This window comes from Hetaerina americana, unplaced genomic scaffold (assembly GCF_022747635.1).
Source record: "Hetaerina americana unplaced genomic scaffold, ioHetAmer1.1.p SCAF_7, whole genome shotgun sequence".
In the NCBI taxonomy this organism is placed as follows: Eukaryota; Metazoa; Arthropoda; class Insecta; order Odonata; family Calopterygidae; genus Hetaerina; species Hetaerina americana.
Genome location: NW_027287316.1, coordinates 55,197,954 through 55,222,615, shown reverse-complemented (window position 1 = coordinate 55,222,615; position 24,662 = coordinate 55,197,954). Strand labels below are relative to the sequence as shown.

Below are 24,662 nucleotides of genomic sequence, written 5' to 3'. Positions count from 1 at the left end.
AATACAGAAACTTGTCACACGTTATGACAAATGCCTTAATTTGCTTGGAGATTATGTTGAGAAGTAGTTTAAAGTATCCTCTTTCAAATAAAATTTTTTATGTTTGTTAATATTTACTTTTGTGTCTTTATTTCACGAACGGGTACTACTTTCCGGATGACCCTCGTACTTACTGGACCATCTGATATGCTGACCATATTGACATCATTAAAAAATTCCCCATGTAAAGAAACTTTTCCAACGGAACGAAAAGTTAAAACATATCATGCTGTGCTCCTCAGTTTAATTTCTTACTTTCTCTACTTAATTTACTTACCTACTATATTATCCTTCAGATAGTCACATTTCCAAAACTGTTCTTCATGTTGCCTTATAATTATATTCTCATCCCTTCACTCCTCCTATATCTTTTGCACTATCATATTTAGCAACTTCTTTGCATCAAATTACTTTGAATTTTTCGCATTTTAAACGGCAATATCCTCTCTACTTCCACCATATTTAAAGTGAAAGTGGATATTCAATATGCAGCCAAAAAATATGTATTCATTATGGGACAAATTCATTTCTCGGTAGGGTAAGAGAGTGAGCAGTAAATTTTTCCGAGTAAAGAAGGCGAAGTAGGGTGACTGACTACACCCATACCCGCAGTGCTACACACCTTCGACCGCAGGTACACGTTGCCCGCTCCAACCGAGAAATGGATAGCCATGGATAAATAAAATCTATAAATAGCGAAAAATCTTGTAGTTCTAAATTCCTGTATCTTCAGTTACATTTCAGGGATCACCCTTCTCGGGATGCCGGCAGAGATTTACGTGTTCGGAACGCAATTCACCACCATGATGATCGGTGTCCTGGGAGCCGTTGCTGGCTGTGGCGTTCTGTTCATGCCGGTATTCTATGGACTACAGCTGTCGACTTCTTACGAGGTAATCGGTCCTCACTTCATCAATTCTCTGCGTTTTAATCAGGAGTGTCACAAAAAATCAATTTCGGAGTCGGAAGGCCTTTTTACTACTGCTTTTGCCGATAAACTTTAAGCAATCACTGATGGTCTGTTTAAGGCAGTGATGCATGATATACGTAACTTCAAGAGGTAATTTTAACACCCAGGAAGTGAGCATAACAATTTTCAAATGCACCTTAAGTATTAACTTATTTTCCCCAAACTTTCCTAAACTACGACTTAACGGAGTAATTGCACCTAGCCATCATTTAGATTCGAAAGATAGAACGATGTTGAAGATTTTAAAAGAACTCAGCTAAACCTGCTCAGGATTAATAGTGTTTGATTCTTTTCCGCAGTCACTCACATTTTTATTTACTCCTATCTTAATGCATATATTTTAATCATATTTTTGAGTAATTTTCACCTTTCGAGGAGTAAAAATTAGCTGTAAAATGGCACAGAACATGAAGGCATGTTGATGCCATTGCGTTTATTGAAAAATAATTTTGAAAGATATATTAAATTTCCCAATTCGCTAATGAATCGAAATTCAAACATTATTTTGTGATAAAAATATATCTGCAGTAATTTTATGTAACTCATGCGTAGTTGGTAATACTACCGACCACGTGAGATTCCACTGGGACACATTTTATTAAATACAATTACGTAATAGTAAAATAATTTCCTTCAAAAAGCTACTTTTTAGATATTGAAACATTTTACAAAAAAAATTCGCATTTAAATGAATTTCATGAATGCTTCATTTTTCTTCTTTGATTCATTCGATTTTGGCGGGTGTCAAACTTGTTTCAGACAGCGGTGTGGTTAAAGATTTTGCGCTCTCTATTCCGATACAACAACAATTATTTTACTTTACCCACTCTTATGTGGTCATGTTCACCCATTTACTTTATTCTCATCTAAATTTTATGCATTTCCACAAGACATAGCTTATGCCACTAATGTACATCCCTATTTTCAGTACCTCGAGGTGAGATTTGACCGAAAAGTGAGGCTTCTTGGATCGCTGTTGTTCCTCATGAGCAGTGTAAGTAATAACAGTTTTGTTTACTCATGCAAGAGTTGTCAAATTGTAAACAGAAATACTTTTTTGAGTTAACGATTACATTCAGAAACTAACATATAAAATACTAAGTGCTACTACATTCACTGAAGAATTACAATTGAGACCTATAAAGTTGAAAAGTACGAAGAACGATGAGTGTAAAGATATTTGTTTCCCTTAAGCCCTTAAGCATTCATGAAACACTTGATGTTTACTGTGTGCATCGTAATACAACTTTATCAACATTGCTAAAGTATCCATAATTATCCACATGAAAGAATATTTTGTGAATTTTTGTCTTGTCCTCAGGCTTTAAAATCTCTGCTTAATTGGATCAATTTGTTTCCTGACTAGTGCGTTATAACTTCAATGTAACATGTATTCTACTCCAAGGGACTTTGCTCCCAGAGCAATAAAAATTGTTTATTATTATTATAACTTCAATCGTCATTTTAATTATTACAAGGAATTGCCAGTAAATAATCATAAAACTAGGCACAGAAATGATACTTGAAAACATTACGTCACTCTTCCGCCTCTTTGGGGAATTCTTCTTTGATTAGAGTTTAAAAAAATATTGAGATCCACATTTTTCTATCCATTGATTCTCGTCTAGTTTTCGAGTCATAGGCGGCGCTAAGCCCTTTAGTCAAAGGGGCGGACTAAATTTCTCTAAGCCAACATCAGTTTCCATTTAATTGCTCCTTTTATCTTGAATTAGTAAGTCGACTGAACGACGCCGTTCCCTCTTATGTTCCCATTTTATGTTCCCCTGTGCCCATACACAAGCATAATCCATATGCTTAATCAACACTCATATTTCATTGCAGCTTTTGTACATTCCAATCGTGGTCTACTTGCCTGCGCTTGCGTTCAGCCAAGGTTAGTAAAAGGAATCAAATAGCGCCATTTTTGGACGCATAAAAATATATTTCTGAATATTCTTTATGTGTGATCGGAAACCTTTCCTCAACCACTATTTTTTCAACGACCCCCGCCTGTGATTTAATGTTTCCCAGGCCGTTCTTGATCGGCCCGTTTCCAAAGGAGCGTTGTATTCGACGATTGGTCCTCCTCAGTGTAATTGCACATAGCCCAACTGTAACCGAGTAATACTACGTGCACGAGGACTGGTCAATAGATTTATTATAAATATTGTATTCGTATAATTTTGTGAGCAAAAATTAAATTTTAAGTAATATTGTTAAAATTAATGTGGAGGTAATTCACACCTTCCATTGAATTGACTGCAGTATTTCATCATCGGCATATCCGTTGCAAGTTGAAACATGTTCAGTTCGTCTTATGCGGCGATGGAGATAACGGAACACTTCGCAATCTGCTTTCGTCTGAAAGAATCCTCATTCCAAGACTAAAAGAGGTTTCTGGAAACTAATCTTCCGCATAGCTCAGCTATAAGATAGTTTTTAATGTTATTAGAGGGGAGAAAATCAATTTCAAAGGGGAGTGCACCAGGAGCTCAAGTTTCTCAACTTACGGAAGTAAACATTAACATTTCTTCTGCCATTATGAGAGAAAATAATGGAGTTAGCAATACTCGTAGTACTAGAGCCTATGTTTTTCAACGAAATTGAATTTAAACACATGTGACAACTTTCCCAGTGTAAAATTCATTCGCGTTGGGACGACAGAATGTTTTTGGACGCACATCAACGGGTGCCTCTGCTCAAGCTACTGTTGCGACATATTCCGTAGTTTCTTTGAACTTGGAATTGAATTTAACTTGGAATAAAATAAAAACATTCGACCCATCATTTTCATGTCATGTCGTTATGATTAAAACGCATCATTAGTATTTTAATTTACCAGCCCAAAAACCACTTGTCCACTATCTTCTCAACTGGAGATGACCTAGATTTCAAAGAGACCGAACGAGAAAATACAAGGGATATCTAGGTTGATGGGGTCCATTCTCGAATCTCATGTTTTCCGTGTATTTAACGAAGGATCTGTTGTCACATCTATCCATGAGCATTATCACAGATAAGGCTTGGGAACATTGGAAAGTGTACCGAACTTAATTTTTCCTGATTTTCCCAACGGGCGGTATGCTGTTCGCACTATTTTACGATTAATCAGGCGACAACCATCAATCAAAACTAGTAATCTAACAGACCCTTACATTTCAGTCGCGCTGATACAAAGTCTATTTTTTTGTTAACAACAATAACCTAATTCCCTATTCACAAGATCACACCATTAGCATAAATATTTGAAAATTATTTGTGAAAATTTCAAATAGATATGTATATTCCACTAGTAATGACAAAATTATTTTTCTCCATTTTCTTCTTGCCAAAGTAACCGGATTCAACATTCACCTGATCACCCCATTGGTCAGCCTGGTCTGCATTTTTTATACTAGCTTGGTAAGTTGCCGTCGAGGAAACTTGTTCGTTAAACCTTTACAGTCATTAGTAATAAAGCTTTAGTGCCCAACTTTCAGCTGACAAAGAACTTGGCAGTGAAAACTTCCTGAAGTTCATTATTTTCAAAAGTCTGCCAGCACTCAAGAGAACCAAACGTTACATTGGTATTCAATGACCACCAGACACCTTAAATACTATGCGTCGCTTCAAATGGCCGGAGTCTGCCAAGAATGAATGACATCATAGAGAAAGTATTCACATTTCACCAGTTCTAGTGGTCCCGAAAATTGCCGACGTGGCAAAGTTTCATGCTGCCTTGAACGTGGATGGAAATGTATGGCCGATCATTCAATCCCTCGTGATTTTGCGATTGATCGGGCATCTAATCCAGAGATTGCATGCTTAAAAATTTGGTTCTGAATGAACAAATACATTGTCCTCTTCCAGAGGCGCTTTACTTGCATACGCTTGCGAGCCGGACTCAGGAAGGCTACGTGCGTGGTGGGTCAGAGGTGGGGGAGAGTTGCCCCCAAGATGTACCGAATTCATCCGATTCGGCAATCGGTGGACTAAGCGATAGACCAACGCAGTCGAGAGAAGACCAACATGGTCAGACGGAGGAGAAAGCTGATATTTTCCTAACCAAGCTTTGCGCGAGTATTACTTAAAGGAAGCAAAACCAAGGGAACAAATCGCAGACCTATTTCCCTCACATCCATATCATGCAAGGTCATGGAACCTATAGTTGCCATTTCGACAGTAAGACACCTCGATAGTCAAGAGTTGTTGATGAATAATAAGCACGGTTTCCGAAAGGGTAAATCCTGCAAGACAAAACTTGCACATGATTTTCTTAGTTCGGGAGATAGCAATATTCCAGTGGACGCGGTTTTTCTAGATTTTAAAAAGGGTATTGATAAAGTACCTTATAACAAACTATGCACTCTCAATGTTAGAAGCATATGGCATAAATAAAAAAATCCTGGGCTGGATTGAATACTTTTGAATGGTCGGGTACAAAAAGTAGTCATACTTGTAGATCGTTTTCGCTCTATTGCAGTAGAACTTCAGGTGTTCCACAAGGAAGGGTTTTCGGACCCCATTTATTCCTTATGAACGACATTGACTCCGCAGTAAATAGCAAGATACGTTTATTTTCCGAATATGCAGTGGTTTACAGAGGAGATCTCCGTATTCCTGAGGATAAAGCAGCTTTATTAAATGAGATAAAAGCAATACAACGCTGGTGCGACACATGGAAATTAGAATGTAACTTTAAAAAGTGCGGAGTTATTATTTGCTGGAAAAAAGAAATTCCCTCCCGAACGCCTACTGCATCGGGATCACCGAAGGAGGAAGTGTAGGCTGAATTAAATACCTAGGCGTTACCCTCACACGATATTTCCTGGATGAAACATATACGGGGAATATATGGAAAAGCTAACAAAAAATTGGGGTTTATAAGAAGAGCATTGGGGAAAGGTGATGAAAGGGTTGCAGAGAAATGTTACATTTCGCTGGTTCGGCCTCATTTAGAATATGCTGCTAGTATATGGGATCCTTACGAAGTTGGATTGATTGCCAAATTGTATCGCGTGCCGCGTAGAGAAACTATAATCGCGAAACGTTGTTATGACGAACTGAGCGGCGTATCAAAATTATTAGAGTATCTAGGTCGGGAATCACCCACGACGCGAAGGCTAATTATTGAGTGTATAGTATGTTTTGCATAAATTGGAAGGATTTCTCTTTAGCAATGATGTTGAAAAATGTGTTTTTAGCCCCGTCGTATCACAGTAGGAGAGATTATTTCAATAAAATTCGAGAGATTTGGTGCAAAACATATTGAAGATGTCATTTTTCCCACGAACGATAAGGGATAAGGATAAAATAACGTTTGTCCTACCGCGGAAGGAGGGAAAGGTGTTTTGGGTCAAGGGTAGTCTGTTGTGTGATCATCCCATGTCACACAACTTAACGTTGACTCGCAGGGTACCAAATAAAAACAAACGCTACCACCCATACGGACCCATGCCGAGTCCAACCCACGGGCCGTCAATGAGAACTCAGCTCTAATCAGTACTTGAAACGGGTGTGCAGATCTAAGCCTCTCCTTTCTCGTTGGGAGTTAAGACCCAACTACGAGTACATTGGGCTGGTTATTAAAGAAATTGGTTTTGAGAATTAATTTTTGCTCATTTTTTCCATCCAGTTCAATTATATTAATAATAAAATATTCACTTTTTCAACTTCCTTCGCACGGAGTTTTCAAGTCCCCACTTTCTTCAAAATAAAGACATCTCGAGATGGTTTTCGTTATAATGTATTCAATAAACCAATAGTGTTTTTTGAGCTGGTGATGCCACAGACTTGGAGAAATTAATGTTCAATGGATTCAGTGCCGGGTGGAAGAATGAAACAAAATGTCATAATGAAGCACTTTCGCGATGTGCCACAATTCCATACATGCCACAAAATTGCGCGAAGCTCAAAAGCATCTGGATTTTTTAAACCATCATCACATTTACCTGTTTGGTTCTCTCTTCGATGCCATAACACTGCAATACAACTTCATTTTACGTTTCGGTTCATTATTTTTCCCTTCCGCGATGCTTCTTAGGGAGGCCTGAAAGCCGTCGTCTGGACGGATGCCTTGCAGACGGTGATGATGTTCTTTGCAATGATCGTGGTCGTAGTATTAGGTACTTACTCGGTGGGAGGCTTTGCAGCCGTTTGGCAGAAAAACCAAGACAGCGGAAGGATCGAATTTTTCAAGTAAGTATCGATGCCAGACGAATAAACGGAGGTTATTGAACGTTTTCCTGAATGTCATTTAATTAATTAATTATGCCGTCAAATTGTGAAAATGGTGTTTAAATACGTTAAATACGAAAAATGTGAACGTATTTTAAAAATATGGATCAATTGACTTAAATACGTTCAAACACTCTGTATAGTTCTTTATCTTGGTTTAGTGGGCTCTCCACTCTTAGTTCAATCCCTGAAATAGTTTCCTAGCTTATAATTTGCTTATCTCTCTTGGTGGCAAATCCAGTTTCAATCCGGACCCAACAGTACGGCACACCTTCTGGAACACGGTCTTCGGAAGCGTCTTCGGGTGGATGACCCATATCTCAGTGAACCAGGGAATGGTTCAGCGCTTCCTGGCAATGCCTTCTCTAAAGAAAGCACAAATGTAAGTTCAGGTAAATTCCATTATCATAGGCAAATCTTTTTTTTTCAAATAATAAAGATTACTTTTCTAGTTGATATTTTTCAACTCCATGTCTTTATCTATGGCGAAGGAGACTTATTATTTAATCTAAACCATAACTAATAATATTCATCAGTTGTCTTTTTCTACGGGTTAGTAGAATATTGTGCCCAATATCCTCTGACTGTGGATCATAAGTTTACGACTCTTGAAAATTATAATCTTCTTCAATCAAATTCTGTTCATCTCATCTATCTAAACGTCTATCATTCTCTATTAGGTGTGCGTGGTAGGAAATATTATAGTATTCGAATGATGCGCCATCCAGCTTTAAGATGCCCATTTTGTAACATTTTTGTCACTCCAAAACCTTATGGTTAAAGTGCCAGCATTCTCTCACTTCGCTAATTTAATATTCACCTTCTTATCATTTTCAAAAATAGAATCATAACTTTTCCTCACACAAAGATATCTTCAGTGATAATAGATCTTTACAACGTATCTAATCATGCTAATATTATTCCAAGTATTCTTATATCAAAATGAAAAATCTTTCATAAAATGAACTATCCAGAAATACAAATTTTCTTTACTCAATGTCTGTGGTGGGGATCAGTACCTTTAAGTTGATGAGATGTCCGGAGCACAATATGATTAAGAAGTTGGTCAACTCTGTACACCACTTTCTATTGTTATAAACTTATATAGATCCTTCAACTTTGTCTGTCTAGTTAACAAAAGTCTCATTTGATTATTTCCTGGCGCAAGACTGCGGTGAATTCTTCGCGAGTTTTCCACATGGTCATGGTTTCAGCTGCCTATGACTAACTCCGTCATGATACCGGGTCATCATTTTTTCTGTTCTCATAAATCTTCTGCTAGGGATGTATTGAGCATTTTACCTTCCTTACGTATCGCAAGTAGAGGATATACAAGATGGAAAAAATGTGACCCTGGTATCAAAGGCCTGAGGAAGATGACGGAGTTAGTCAACGAAACGTCGGCAGCTGAAACCGTGACCAGGTGAACAACCCACGAAGACTTCGACGCAACCAGAAGTTTGGTTTGATAGTCAAGGTGAAGACTCATCTCATGCTGAGCCCTATAGTAAATGTAATTTAGGAAAATTTAAATTCAGAGAAGGGGGGTCTGTTACATTCTATACAGCTTGCCTAGATTACCCAGCAAGATCTAATCCCAGGAAAAGATAACACTTAGAGTGAGGCAGAGGGGGTTCAGAATTATTCGGGTTTTGAACTGGGTGCTCCGGTTCGTATCCGCTAGTTTTAGCCAGTGGGATACCACGACAGCCTAGTTTATAGAGCAGTTTGACGTCCAGGATAATAGATAGCTTCTCGTTAGTAATTATATCATGCAAATCAGTAGTTTACAATCCGTAGGCAAACTGCCTGTACTCCTCACATTTCATTTTGCTGGCTATTCAGGAGACATTTTTCTGGATGCCTTTTAGGCCTTCTAGAAAATGATTCAAGGGAATATAATTGAAAATAAGGATAAAAACTCGAAACATGCCAGAAAATTGAATTAAAATAATTTGATCGTTCAATTCGACCTTCCCGTCCCTCCTTTTCCTTCTAATAGTAAATAATTAGAAGCCCCTTATAATTTAACCTATTATTTGTTAACATTTTATTAACTTTTGTTTCCTTATGATCTAATTTCATTGGTTGTTGATGAGCAATTCTGGGCAAGCGTCGGTACAGCCAATCTTGATAATTTCCCGGTAATAGTTTCAATCATTCATAAGGATTTTAATGAAATTAAAATACTACACCTCTTTTAAGAATTGAATGGGGTGAAATTTTGGCTAACTCTACATATAATAATGCGTCAAAACTCAGCGCTTAATGCTCAACCTCCTAATTTTTTTCTTCATAGTCGCTATCGCGGACAAACATTTTGTACATTACCAGTAATTTCTGTTCCAGAATGCTATTCATATTCACAAATGGATGCCTGGCGATCACAATGATGAGCTGTTACTGTGGCCTCCTCATCTTTGCTTCGTACTTTGACTGTGACCGTCTTTCTGCAAATGTAAGTCTTTGGCCACAACCAAAAAAAGTGATACATAAAGGCTAGAATATTTCATGGTGAGCATTCAGGTTTATCTGTTCGATGATATTAGCAGACATATCACAAAATCGAACACTAATGTGAGTAGTGAACGAATTTAGAGTACATTAATGATCAATGATTTAACGGCCTATGCATATTTTCGCAATCATCATCCGTATTTTACTCCTAAGATTGGTTTACTCCAGCCCTTCAGTCTTCTCCATTCAGTGTTAATTCCCTCACACCCTGATAGCCTTTCTGTTTTACATCCTTCATAATTTTTCCTGTGTACTTGTCTCATGGAATCTTCCCTCCAATTTGCCCTTCTATCACGTTACCACCATATACTTTCACTATAAGGCGCTACTGGTGCAGGATCAAGAATGAGTATCAACTGCGACAGCTATGAGCGTGAGTGGAAGTTACGGCATGGGTTGCAATCAGTAGCACTACGATCTGGTACGAAACAGGAAGCCAGCACATTAATCTCCCTGGAAGATTAATGTGATGGTTTGAATAAAAACATTTTCACATAATAATTCAATTGGCGCAAGACCGGCTTCCTCCTAAAGAGACATTATTGCCGCATTCCGTAATCATCTATCCAGTTGAAATTCAAACCAGTACGATATACTAGTAGAATATTTTATGTGCGATTAAATCAGCATTAAATTTAATATTAAAATTAGCGTCGCGGATTATAATTGAAAACACGTACAGACTTTGGACACGCTCGGATAGCGCTACAAAAAAATAGTGTCTTTAATTTTCAAACTTTTCAACGTCAATCTAAGAACGTAATGAATGATGTATCTTGTGCAAAATTCGAATGCCATATTATCTCTAAAGCTATGGGGATATTTATGCAACTTGATATGCCGTTGTGTCATTATTGTTAAGATTTATGACTGAATCAGTGGGACAGTTTCCCCCCCGTGCCCCCTATGGTTTCCCCAGATGATTTGATGTCAAACAATGATCTGACACCACATGTCTCGGTTGAATCTGATGCAATAACAAGTTATTGGGAATCAAACTTGGACCTCCCTTCCCATACATCTTATTGTCAGATGTATCATCAAAACTTACTAACAGTATTTAAGGTAGCAGTGAAGGTAATTTCAGCCTGTAGCCACACTTTATTTCACTTTGACAAACTAAGTAATTTGCGGCCAAGTAATTTCAGCTTTTTCGGGAGGTTACTGCATCACATATCTGTTTGCATCATTTCATTAAATCGGTTAAACTTGCGGATGATCGAGTTTAAGTTATCCAGCAAGGTTAAGGATTAGAATTATTACATCATTACAACGGAGCGCAGTACAATATCTATGTGATAGGTATGGGATGTTAATAAATGTAAAAAAAGGTAATTAGGCTCTCGACAAATAGAAACGCTTAGTCAAGGATAAAATTTGGAAGGCATAAACTGGAGCAGATAGCAGTACATATACTTGGGAGGTGTTTTGGATGACGCTTGTTAAAGAAATGGGCACTGAGAAAAATTTCGTTAGGTAAAAATGCCGCTTTTTCAAAGAGGAAGGAGTTGATGACGACTACCCTCCGAAGGAAAATATATAGAAAATAGTGAAAACATTGAACTGGAGTATAGCTTTGTATGGCGAGGAAAATTGGTCGTTGAGGCAAAGGATATGTATAGGTTGTGAAGACTATTGAGATTCTGGTGTGGAGAAGAATGTGAAAGGTAAAATAAAAAACACCATGGGAGAAGAGAGGATTGATTGACGGGGAAACCGCAGAAGAGGAAAGGAATCGGCATGCTGAACAGAAGTAAGAGAGGTTGGAATCGTCCGGAAACAAAAATAGTTAATGGCAGTGTTGATAGTCGTGTCAGTAGCAGTTTGTCCATACAAAATCTTCAACCGGCAGACTTCTATTTATAGTATAGCACCACCAGTTGGGAGTTAGGGAACTGAAAGGGACCGCCATTTGGCTCACTAGGTTACGCGGTGAACGAAAGTGGATGCCCGCAAGAGCATTTAACTGACTACCCCCTCTCTTTCCCATAACCTAAGGTCGTCCGAGCCCCCGACCAATTGCTACCATACTACGTCATGGACGTGGCTGCATCACTGCCGGGGCTGCCCGGGCTCTTCATGGCCGGCGTTTTCAGCGCCGCTTTAAGGTGGGTGATCTTACATTCAAGGTACGCTGACATACAAATGAAAAAAAGGTCACTTAGTTAGGTGAGGGTAGAGCTCACCTAGTACTAAGCCCAAGAGTGAGCGAAATTCACACATCAAGATAGGGGGGAGGCATCTCCGAGGAAACCACAGGCGGCAGAGGAAAAGGATCTGGCTCCCCTACCCAGATGTGTAAACTTCACTCACTCTTGGACTTAGTATTTAATGGACTCTACTGCTACCTATTAAACCGACCTTCGGGTTGATAACTGTGTTCATGGTTTATGCATGCATTTATACATATGCATATATGTATTTTTTTCACTCACATATGCTGAAAATCACCCAATATGTCTACTTGTCGTTTGATAATTAATATACTCTTAAAATCACGATTACTGTATGTCTATGCCAACTCGATTCCTAGGTGAGGTGCTTTTTGGTGGGCACTAGGAGTACGCCGTCAGTTGGAAGGGACGTTAAGCTGCGGACCCCTAAGCGGGCGCCTTTCGTTAAGAGTAGGCTAATGCCAACGCCGGGTTTCTCCCCACCCTTCATCCTTTCCTGTCCATCCCTAATGGCGCAAATTACCCCAGCTGTCGGTCGCCTCCCCTAAATACTACTTCTTCTGTATGTTTAAGAACAAGTAACTTCGTGAATTGGAAATTTCATAACCAGTTTGCATGTTAAAGCTGGTGTTAAGTCAATGGTTTTACTGCAAAAACTTTGAAATGCCAAAGTATTTTATAACTTTCACTATTTTTCAATTGTAAAAGTTTAATTTCTCGGGTTTCACAGGTTTCCTAGATTTTATGCTGGACTAGCAAACGTATTTAGTGCATCGCATTCTCTCCTTGCAATGTGGTATAATATTAAAACATGTCCAAATCATCTATGACATAGTCATAAGCATGCATACGTCAAAATTTAGGAGTAAAATAATTAAGGTAAGAATTTATGAAAATAAGGGGAAAACATTGAAATAATCAAGAGTGATCAATAATCTATAAATGGGTGTCACAAGTGCAACAAATAATGCTATCGTTGTCGTAGAGTAGAGCACAACATTTATAAATGCTGATAGATAATAGGATTAGAATGCATCATAATGACGATTGAAAAACCTAGGAATTGGTTTGTAGTATTTCCTATCCAAGCTATAATTTCTTCCACCAATCCATCTCTTCATTCTTCCGGAGTTTCTAGCATTGAAATCTTTAGTTTCCTTGCCATCAATTTTCCCAATTCGTCCCCTTTTCAGCTATTAACAAATCCTTTAGCTACGATCTCCAGGGAACTTCGGCGCTTCATAATATGTATAGGTATGAATAAGAAATACTTAGTTTTTCCACACAAACTTTATTTTTACGACCGGGTTTCGACGAGGATCGTCATCATCACCTGATGATGACGATCCTCGTCGAAACCCGGTCGTAAAAATAAAGTTTGTGTGGAAAAACTAAGTATTTCTTATTCATAATGAATCGTTTCCACAAAGTGACGGCGGATACTATACAGTATGTATAGGTAGTTTTTCTCTCATTCCAGCAAGTTCCCTTCTACACATTTCTACGTACAATATCTGTTAAAAGGAGTTTATTTAGTACCCTGCGAGCACACCAGGGTTTGTGGCAGGGGTTGCTAATAAACCAGACTTTCTTTGACCCAAAATACATTTCCCTCCAAGCGCGGTCGTACAAACGTTATTTTATTCTGATCCCTTATCGTTCATTGGGAAAAATGACATCTTAAATCTATCTGCTCTGCATTTAATCTCTCGAATTTCAATCTCTCCTACCGTAATACGACGGGGTTAATTACACATTTTCAATACCATTGATTTAATCCATCCTATTTATTTCCTTATTCATTTTTCTCTCGTAGTTTCATATTTTTATCCATTCCAATAAATTCCTTCTCCTACTGTGACAGTCCAGGTCCCCAGCACTTTCGAATATTTAAGTACATATATAGCGGTTTATAAAGAGCAATCTTGATGTTTATGATTTTCCTTCTTTTTAATGCCATTAAAAACCCTACCCTAGTAATGCCTAATCCATCTACCGTTATGTTGTATTAAATATATTAATGATGATATTTGTATGAACAAAATCCTTTCTTTGCAGTTCCATGTCAACTGGTCTAAACTCCATGGCTGGTGTTATATATGAAGATTTCATTCACCCTTGCCTAAAAGTTCAAATATCTGAAGCGAGGGCTTCCACTATCATGAAAATCATTTGTGTGTTCATCGGAATCTTCTGTGTCGGTATGGTCTTCATTGTGGAACACCTTGGTGCTGTCATTCAGGTAACAGAGAGATAAATATTGGAAATAGCTGTGTATTCACCTCCGAGGTACAAAATTAACAATAGAATCAATGTGTTTTTTTTTAAAGTGGTGCTTTTGTGAGTCTCCTTCGTTATTTTTTGCGATATACCATTCATTTAAACGGACAATATATTCGGGTGATGCAGATGATTAAATGTTTTTATTAATAAATTTTGTATTCAATATATTTTTCAATACGATTTCGGAACTTCACTTAATGCCTCATAATGGTCGCTTTCACAAGAATTTACCCTAATTGTCATATGAACCGTTTTACTCCGAATAGGGAAAATTACTTCGAGGAATCAATTTTTAGGAAGATGAAATAAATAAAACAAGGGAATGAGTATAGTATAGTTTGAGCATTTCAAATATTTTTTAAATTGTTTTGAAAATGTTGGCCTCTTCTGCGGTAGAGTGAGAATTTTAACAGATACAATAAGTTCATTTTACCTTAAAGTGGCTTCGGTCTTCATGAAAATGTGCTTTGAAAGATCACTAATTGTCACGTACTACACGTGCCTGTATTATAAGTATATCTGAGGTGGAATCTTTTGTAAATTCGTAGAATTAATTCTGTATTATATTCATTACAGTAGGTATTAGTAGTTGAATTTTGAAATCCACATTGAGAACGATAACCTCAGGCTCGGGCTACATCGCGGTCAGACAAAAATTTTCCATACTTAAAAGAAATTTCCATACTTAAACGCACAGTTTCAAGAAATTTTTCTCTCAGACTGTATTTTCCCTCAGTCCTTCAAGACAATTCTCACAGTTTTCTTCGCCATATGCCACTGCGGCACGTAAGTACGCTTTGTATTTTTGAACCGATATCAGTCTAACGGTCAAGTAGGTTTTCGGAACCAAGAGATAAGCTACCAGGCTGTGGTCGAGGGCAGAATGTTGTACCAACGAAGTAGAGGCAAGGAAAGAATAGGCATGTTCGGTGGAAAGAAGGGAGGTAGAAAGTATGTGATTTTAAGGATGGTTAATGGCAATTAAGGTTTTTTAATATTTTTTTGATGTTGTGTCAGGGGCTTATAAATGTAGCAGATCTTTGGTATTGTATCCATCAAAAATCTATCTTGACCAACTACTGAGAGTCAATAAGAGCCATAAATGTGGCACTAAATACTATAAAAACCACAAATTACAAAAAACCAATCTTCAGTTCCATTCACCAACTTTTTACCGCCATTCCACCCCACATGCCTTGTCTCTTCCTGCATCTACCTCATGCATAATCCTAGAATGATGGTACACATAATCCAATCTTCATGATCTAAACACGATCCCAACACGATTTTGCAGTATATATCAGGCCATGTTATTTAATCCATTCTTCTCCACGCCCAGTTCTCACAGTTTTCTACTCTACGATTGTCCTCTTGTCCCAAAGACAAATTTTCGCTCACTAATTCCCCTAATTTCCAAACGGCGACACTTCACTTTTGCTTAATCACCTCAAAAACTTCCAATAAAAGCGAATTGTTCTTCCTGCTCTACTCTATACCCTCCTACTTAAATTGTTTGCTTAACTTGCCTATTATGAAAAATCATGGCATTCAAATTCTCACCAGCAATTTATTTCATACAATACGTTTCAATGCTTATGCATGGTAGAACCTTAAAACTACTATCCTCGTCAACTCTGACATATAAAACAAACTGTCCTGAAATCCATCACTGCACATAACAATAACTCGCATAACCCGCATCCTTAATTCAAGTCATCAATTCCATCCAAATTGTCTATTATTTTCTTCTCTCTGCCTCGAGTTCCCAGAATTGTCCCCTCTATTACCGTCTTCAATGGCAAATCTCCTGCATCCATTAGCCTTCGAATTTCTCCGAAAAGCCGTACCCTTTCCCTACCATTCTTAGAACTTCATCGTTTAGTTTCCTTCCTGTATATTTTAATTTTCCATTACACAGAATTAGCCCCTCAGGCCCGAAATTATCCTCTATGCATAACACTGACTCATGTAATTAAGCGTCTTGTCACGCAGTTAACAATTATTTATACTAACTTATTTTTAAAATTATTTATAACTAATTGTTATGTTTATAATGATCTATGACATGTATTTTGCTTGTTGTCCCAGTAAGATATTTTTTTCACTAAACGGATTTGTTTGACTGCATGAATGGCTATTGGATTTTTTTCTTTTCTCACATTATGATTAGGCATCTAATTGAATGACCAAGCAAATATGTTTTAATTGTGCAGAGCAATATGCCGTGACTGTAGCACACGGCAGTTATTCTTGGGTATGGAAAAAAACCTCTGGGAGATTTACCTGATTAAGTCGGTACTTCTTTAAACGTCAGCGAAGTAAGCCGAGAATGCCGCGAAGCAAGCAGGCCTCCCTCCAACCAATCCTACTCTTTCTCTTTAAGCTCTCGGGCAGCCTCGGAGGGATAACAAGCGGCCCTATGCTGGCAATATTCGCCCTGGGCATGCTCTTCCCCTGGGTCAACTCCAAGGTAAGTGGATGGCCAATGACGGATGACCTTGCCTCGCCATCTTGGTCACTCAAGGCCGACGCATTGTCCCTCAGGAATCAATTGTGGGCGGTCGAATGAGGCAACTCTTATGAGTCTAACGCGCGTGTTAAGAGAGGAACCCCAAGTGTTCTCCAACTTGGGCGTCTCCAACGCGAACTGTTTCTTCCGATAGATATCGAGTGAAATTGCAAACGATTGCTGCAAAATTTCGCCCGGAAACACTGTCCTGCTTCTCGGGCATAAGGGAATGATGTGCGAAATTTGACAAGAGTAGAAGCATTTTTACTCGTTGCGTAGAGCTTCGAAAAGTTCCGCGGTGATTGACCAATCAAGCATTAATGCAAAAAATTCTCATAAAGTTAAATCTTGGCAAATTTTATTTTCTATCCAAGAAACAACGATTGAGCCCTTTCTTATCACATGATCACAAATATTAGATTAAAAATGCTTTAAATCATATTCTTTAATATGGAGGGCAAACGATGGTATTAGCACTCAAGTCAATTGTTTTAATTTGATTTTACAGCATCGAATGACAAGGATTCACTTGAGGTTCCAATAAACCGGTTCCGACCCTAATCTTAACAATTTGATCTACACTCTTCTTGTACCAATGGGACTTCACAGTCCTGGTCCAGCTCACAGGCAAACATACGCTGTATCTTGTTAATATTGCGAAATGGCATCTCCTGTGCTAGAATCTTGAGCAGTAATAGATGAGACTTATTCGGCGCTCTAAGGTCTGACCCAGTTAGCGTAACCGACCAAATATTAAAAATAACCGTAGGAAAAGAATGCACCATTGAGATGTTGTTCGCGGAAAAATAATACACGATTCAGTAGTAAACAATAATTTTTAGCGATTAGGATCAACGCTTGTGCTACACATTTTGACTTGGTCCATTGTTTTTAAATTATTTCTTTCGTTCAATCCGGCAAATGATTTTTTTATAATATACATTAATCATGTTTAACGAGTAAAGTCGGTTCTTTTGAATTCTGCGGTTAGTTATCACATGAATATAGTTGTTTAAATGACTATTCTTAATATCTTCAATATTAAATTCGTAATATTTTGAAAATATCGTAGAGTTTATGATAATTTCTTTCGGGAGCAACTGGGAAAAAAAACTACTTCTTAAAAATGTTTCAACTCAAAAGACATTTCACTTTGAAACAAAAGAAAATATGTGAAAATGTCATGACAGCCAATTAATTCTATAAAACATCAGTTTTCGGGAATAATTCAACATACGAGAGGCGTAGGAAAACTCCTCAGGTCACCATTTTAAAATTGAACTTTCTGGCAAGTAGTAAACTTCAAACGAAGGCCTAAATCCAGGCCTAAAAATTATCTGCTTTATATTTTGACTGGATAAACTCAAAAATATCAATTCAAAGTTTAAAATATCGTGTGGGCTTGAATCAATACATCTTGACTTAATTACACACCAGCACACTAATTCAAGAGACATTATGAGTGAATCGCCAAAACGTTACCAGGGAAGCTCTATATATAGTATGTACTTCCGCCTAAATTTCTAACTTTTTTACATTGAATACAATCATTTCCAATTAATATACTAAAGGGTATGACAAATAATTATAACATCTAGCAACATATATTTTGTGCCGGACTTGAATAAATTGTTATCCCATTCCTAACCCTAGTACTTTACTCTTCCCGTTTCCTCAGGGGGCCATGTCTGGAGGAATCGTCGGATTGCTGATTATGGGGTACATATCCTTCGGATCGCAGGCGGCCATCGCTACAGGGAAGATAAAATACGAGAAGAAACACGTGTCAACCCAAGGATGCTCCTTCCTGCCGCACGACGGCCTTTACCCATCCTTCGAGACTTCACTCATCAACGCAACGTAAGCCGACGACGGGCCTTGAGAAGGAATAAACTTTGTGTCTCTTTACCGGGGGCCTCGACTTTTCGTCGGGGCCCGGGTCTCCCAAATGAAACCAACCATCAAATAATTTCAAGTGCAAATTAACGGTGATTATCATCGCTTAAGGGTGTTGGTGGCATACGGGACCGAGGTCTTGGTGAAAGATGTACGCAGTTCTCAATCTGGAGAGCACGCCCACCATAATTGGTGGTGAACTCACGGGATGGTAGGCTATCCCCGGTAGCTTACTGAAATCAAAGTGTTGTTTAACTTTTAAAAACTCCAAAATTCCGTAAAACTTCAAATTACTCTTTAAGGTCAAATGATCCGATTTTGTTTTCCAAAATATCGACTACGTCCTTATATTTAATCTCCTTTGATATGATATCATGATCAGAATTGCAAAATTAAATCATCCATTGCCATGAGAAAATATTCAGGGGTTTTTGTTCAAAATCAATTGCTTTGGATATTTTTGCCACATTCACGGATACAGCAGCCAAACATAAGAGTTCCCCTTCATATGACACTTTCGGAATCCTTCGTCGAATGCCCTGATAGTCAAAATGCCACAGCAGTAAGGTGTCAAAGTATCTTCAACCCGCGAGATCATAAATTATGGGAATAAGAAAGTTGCCGATAAACTTTTTCAAAAAATGAAGAACTGATTTCAATTTAGAGAAAATCAAACAAAAAAAACTTCTTTCATCTGAGTTTAATACCCACGAAACTGGCCTTTTTGGACAATACATATCGGCCGACATGGTAGAGCAGTAGGTAGAGCTCTGGGCTACAGATCTAAGGGTCTAGGTTTAATTTCAGCTTATGCCTCTAGGCCTCCTCCTTAGCTACACTCAAGCTGTGTAGTATTTTGGGCACCAGATCTTTATGAGAAGCCTAAATCAACACAAGAAAAGGAATTTCTTTACCCTGACGTGAGGATTTAACACGTTGTTGGCCTTAATAGATATTAGTTCATCTATACGCTCACCTATCAAAACCTTTTTAGTATCTTCCTAACCCAGGCATAATTAGCTCCCTCATCAAACTCTTTCCTTCTTGTTAGTAGGCCCCCAACCTGTGGTTTTTTTATGTGCCATTGGATTAACTTTCCCTCCTTGTATTAGATATATATAAAAATTAGATTCAATACTGGACAAAGCCTTGGCTCAAGCTAATAACAGTGATGAAGTCCTTTGATATAAGCTCTGATCATCGAATCTCAGATGCGAAAGAACAGAAAAATATATAAAGGTAACACTCTCCACAAATAATTGTAAGGTATCTTGAATGATTCATGACTTAATAAATAAATCATTCGGTATGTTGTTGAAGCGGGCATGACGTTACTGTATCGTCCCAGTGGCCAGAATCTCCAAAAATGTCTAACGGTTAAGACGGCTCAGTGAAAAAAAAAATCTTTCGGGGATAGAATTAACGCGATTTATATCTCCGCGAGTAAACGTCGACTCGGTTTTCACGAAAACTGCCATGCTCGCCACGAAACAGAACCGAAAGTTTGATGAGGTCCATTACGTCATTTGGAAGGCGATAAAACCTTTCCCGTCTCTCAAACGCCTACCTCCACTAGGGAAGCTCATTACAGCTCCAAATCCTTAACATCATTCCAGGGGCGGGCTGATAATGGATTCGCTGACCGAGAGCAGCCTATCAGGGGCGGCGGTCGCGGCCATGACCGAAGATTTGGCGGAGGACGAGGAGGTATTTTTCCTGTTCAGGGTCTCGTACACACTGTACACGCTGATTGGCCTCATCATCACCATAGTCGTGGGCCTGGCGGTATCCTTCCTGACGGGGCCCACGGATCCGGCCGACGTGCACATTGACCTCATCACGCCGGTGATGCGACCGCTGTTCGCCCACCGGTGCAAGACCGGAGACGAAGGGGCATACTGGAGGCACAGGGACAAGGACGCGAAACGGGAGAAGGACCAGGATGAAATGGACATTCTCCTCAAGAAGGAGGTAATGCACACTGCCGGGTCCGGAGCTCGCTGGGATCAATACGAACTATTGCCCGGAATATAGTTTATAGAACCGTGTACTCTCGTGGGGTGAGGACCCGGGGTTGTCATTGGTTGATTGACCAAAATGTGAAACGTTCGGATTTAATTGCACCTTGAATACTGTCCTAGAATCAATTCGGAAATGATTCCTTCACCCTTATTGCTACGTACGTCTGTCTCTCTTTTTCCGAGTACAAGTTATCACCTTTATTAAGAACGAGATATACCTACATATTCAACAATATTTCACTATTAAATGTATTTACGTACTACATGACCACACAAAGGTATTGAAGCTTCTTACTCTCACGAAAAGGATTTTGCAAAATTATCCAGTTATTACATTTTCAACAATTAGAACATGTTCATTTAGAATAAGCTTCCTCCTTTAGAATATTGGATCCTCACGAAGTTGGATTGATTGCTGAATTGGATCGCGTGCAGCGTAGAGGAATAATATTTGTAAAATGTTGTTATGATAAACAGTAGCGTATCCAAAATATTAGAGCAGCTAGGCTGGAAATCACTCACGGAGCGAAGGTTAAAGTACAGATTGCATCTCTTGCATTAATTCGAAGGGGTAGAATACTAGATTTAAGATGTCATTTTTTCCACGAATGATAGGGGGTCAGAATAACATTGTCCGACCACGGTAGAGGTAAAAATATTCGGGTCAAAATTAGCTGGTGTGTAATCACCCCAGCCACACCTTCTAGCGGTGGCTTGCATGGTATATAAATAAATTAATAAATCTACGTAAAATCTATTTTTTCGGATTTCGGTTTTCGTTTTTGCTTTAAAAACGGTATACGTCTGCGCTGCATATAAAATTATTTTAAAGTCGGACTTTCTTTGCAATGCATCGCTGCTAATGCCTGTAAAACATGATTATATTTTATACTATATTTATATGTATCCTGCAATCCATTGCTAAGGTGTGTGGCAGGGGGTGAATATACACCAGACTAATTTTACCCGAACATGAACCTACCGCGGTCGAACAATGTTTATACGATGCCCTATCGTTCGCGGAAAAGATGGCATCTTAAATCTATCTGTCCTAGACTTAATCTCTCTAATTTTTTTGAAATGATCTCTCCTACCGCAGTATGATGGGGGTAATAATACATTTCCAACATCACTGCTAAAGAGACCTCCTCTCAATTTATGCAAGAACGTCAATGCAAGCGTCAAAAATGTAATTTAACCTTCGCTCCATGAGGGATTCCCAGCCTAGTTGCTCTAATATTTTGGATACGTTACTAAGAGTATCATAACAACGTTTTACAAATCTAGCCCCTATTCGCTGCACGCGACCCAATTCAGCAATCATGATGATCATGATTTTTTCGGCATGATCATATGATTCGACAATCATGATTTTTTCATGCCATCTATTTTAAACATGCACGAATAAAACTAAAATTGATTTCACTTAGCATGCATACAATAGCATAAATAGTAAACATGTTTGTACATACGACTATCCCACGCACCAACAATACTCACAGATGTTGTAGAAAATCAAATATAAGACCTAACATGTGCCTTTTTTGAGGGTATAACACAGGGGTTATTTTGGCTTTTCACATAACCGTTTGTCCTACTAACGTATTTCCATTACCATTCAAATACAGTTTTCTGCTGATTTTTATCTACTTGGCCATAAACTAAATAGTTACCCCTTAAATTGTTGGAATTGAAAAATTTTTGTAATCGCAATAAGCGATTTTGAATCCAAAACCTTATTTTAACTCGAAAATCAGTAATAAAATTAAAATTAAGGTAACCAATGATTACGAAATTGTGATATTACAATTTATTTACAGGGGATTATTATCATGGTCAATGACGAAAGCAAAACGCTGAAGAACTGCCATTGATTCCTCACCATTTGCAGTCTAGGTGAAATGAATAACGGATACCTTTAGACATCAGGTGCAGCCGAATATTTTTTTTGACTTGGACCTGTTGAAACCTCGAACGAAGAGACCGTGCTCCTCTTAGATCTGTGTTGTGCTGAACTCGAGCGTACCCTTGAGAACCCGACACATCTCCTGGGCACCAGAACTTAAGTTAACTCGAAGCCGAGGCAAAGAGAAAAGTCCCATTTCAAATCTCATCACTTTTGCCAAAAATCTCACCTTTACAATTGAACGCTATAAGTTACGATAAACTAGGACTAAGAGGCATGTCCTGTTTTTAATCAAAACTTATCGTACCAGGGGAACGCTAAAGAAAGACTCAATTTCTCATTAATTCGGGAAAAATCTGTTAATTTTCGATCCTGATTTCGTGGCTAACTCATGCATGCATCGCCATCATACATTGGCAACGCTACGACAGTTCATCAATGCATCCTTGTCGGTGCGTCCTGAATGTGATATTGGACAAGTGGAATTTATGTCTGTTTAGTTCCGTCCCTTTTCAGTCGGCACTTCGGAGAACCTCCAGACCACAATGGAAGCATGATTAGAATAAATTTTACACAGTTGACTGAAGGCAAAGATGGAAAACACTGTACTAAAACTTTATATGCAATCAACGAAAGTGACCAAAATCCAACAGAAAGTTCAGTCTGCAATGAACCATTTAAATATAGTGACCACTCACATGCATCAAACGTTGAAGCGCAATGGAATTGCGTATGCATTGATCCTTCCAACACCCTTTGAGGTAACAAATTTCTTAGTTTAAAGTGTGATGAACATTTCGAACATAATAATGAACAAATAGTATCATTTTTACACAGATTTTAATTTAAGCCACGACCGGTTTCGATCCACTGCATCATCTTCACCTGAATATGATGTAATACATAGAAACCGATGCATCTGTGTGAAAGTGGTACTATTTGTTTTTTATTATCCTTTGAGGTGATTTCACTCAAGATTATTTGAATCGTTTAAATTGAGGTCAAAACTTTATTATTACAGCTTCGAAAACGGATTAAATAGCCAACAATTCGACGGCACCAGAGCTCAGACCAAGTGCTTACCGAGTATGGAGTCACATAATACTTTTGCCTGTGTTGATTAATCACCCTTCTTGAGATCTCTTGAGATTTTGAATCTATAAGTAGCAGTTAAAAATTGACAACACGTGAACCATAGACCCGCCCAATTCAAAACGTGAATGACTGCATCAATTCAAAAAACTTTTGTTTTAATTGGAAGTCGTGAAAATATATCTCGTGAATTGAATACATTAAATGACCTGTTCTCACAAAGCACATCAATATTTTTAATAAAGTTTAGTTTACAAACTTTGAATTTCCTTAAAATATTTCCTTGAAAACTAATTGACGCCGCAAGGTTAGCAGTAAAAATGGTTGGGGGCGTCACCCTGACGAAATTGATCTCAAGACCTGACCTGAGCCAGAATTCACATAAAATGTGAAAGGACAACGACGAAAATTGCATTGTCTTACAGATGAAAAATAATTTTGCGCATTCATTTTTCTAGCTTATGAATACCTATCTCGTCCTTCCCTTTCTAACTAAGCAATGTTTAAAAAGTAAACACATTTAGCGTCATGTCGGGATACTCATTCCCTTTTAGTAATTCCCTTTATCCTGCCCTGCCATTCCATACTTCATCCGCCATGTTCACATGCATACTTTGATTTCGGTTCCCGATATTCCTATTATTCCTAGCCTTGAGAGTCTCTACGACTAAATTCACCTATCTAGAACCCATAGGGAGGATTTAACCTCAAGCCGTGCAATCAACACAGATATTAATTCTACAATTCACCCACTCAATATTTTTCTCCGGCACCATTCACTCGTGAGTCACATGACCTCGCCGCTAACTTAGAGTCATTCTACCTAATACAGACTGCGATGGCATAATTTGCTGATTTGAATGATAAATGCGTTGCAAATCAGCAAGTTATGCTGCTGCACTCTGTACCATCCCACACATTAAGATTACATAATACTATTATCGCTTTACCAGCCACTCTTATTCAACACACGTTTCCCTCAAGAGTCCATACTCCACGCTACTTATTTGCATTACTTGAGTGAATATTTTGTGTAGTT

At 38.3% G+C, this 24,662-nt stretch overlaps 1 protein-coding gene across 2 annotated transcripts in view; it reads left to right on the top strand.

Moving 5' to 3' along the window:
* The window catches only part of LOC139696299 (sodium-coupled monocarboxylate transporter 1-like), a 45,050-nt gene extending 21,205 nt beyond the window's left edge, over window positions 1-23,845 (top strand). For both annotated transcript variants that reach the window (XM_071595006.1, XM_071595005.1), the window contains exons 3-15: window positions 773-932; window positions 1,938-2,003; window positions 2,852-2,903; window positions 4,344-4,411; window positions 7,032-7,186; window positions 7,467-7,607; window positions 9,575-9,683; window positions 11,741-11,850; window positions 13,975-14,158; window positions 16,583-16,669; window positions 18,387-18,568; window positions 20,221-20,575; window positions 22,446-23,845. In XM_071595006.1, the coding sequence (XP_071451107.1) occupies window positions 773-932; window positions 1,938-2,003; window positions 2,852-2,903; window positions 4,344-4,411; window positions 7,032-7,186; window positions 7,467-7,607; window positions 9,575-9,683; window positions 11,741-11,850; window positions 13,975-14,158; window positions 16,583-16,669; window positions 18,387-18,568; window positions 20,221-20,575; window positions 22,446-22,499 (1,723 nt within the window). In that variant the 3' untranslated portion in view covers window positions 22,500-23,845. The remainder of the gene's footprint in view (window positions 1-772; window positions 933-1,937; window positions 2,004-2,851; window positions 2,904-4,343; window positions 4,412-7,031; window positions 7,187-7,466; window positions 7,608-9,574; window positions 9,684-11,740; window positions 11,851-13,974; window positions 14,159-16,582; window positions 16,670-18,386; window positions 18,569-20,220; window positions 20,576-22,445) is intronic.
* Window positions 23,846-24,662: the final 817 nt, after the last annotated feature.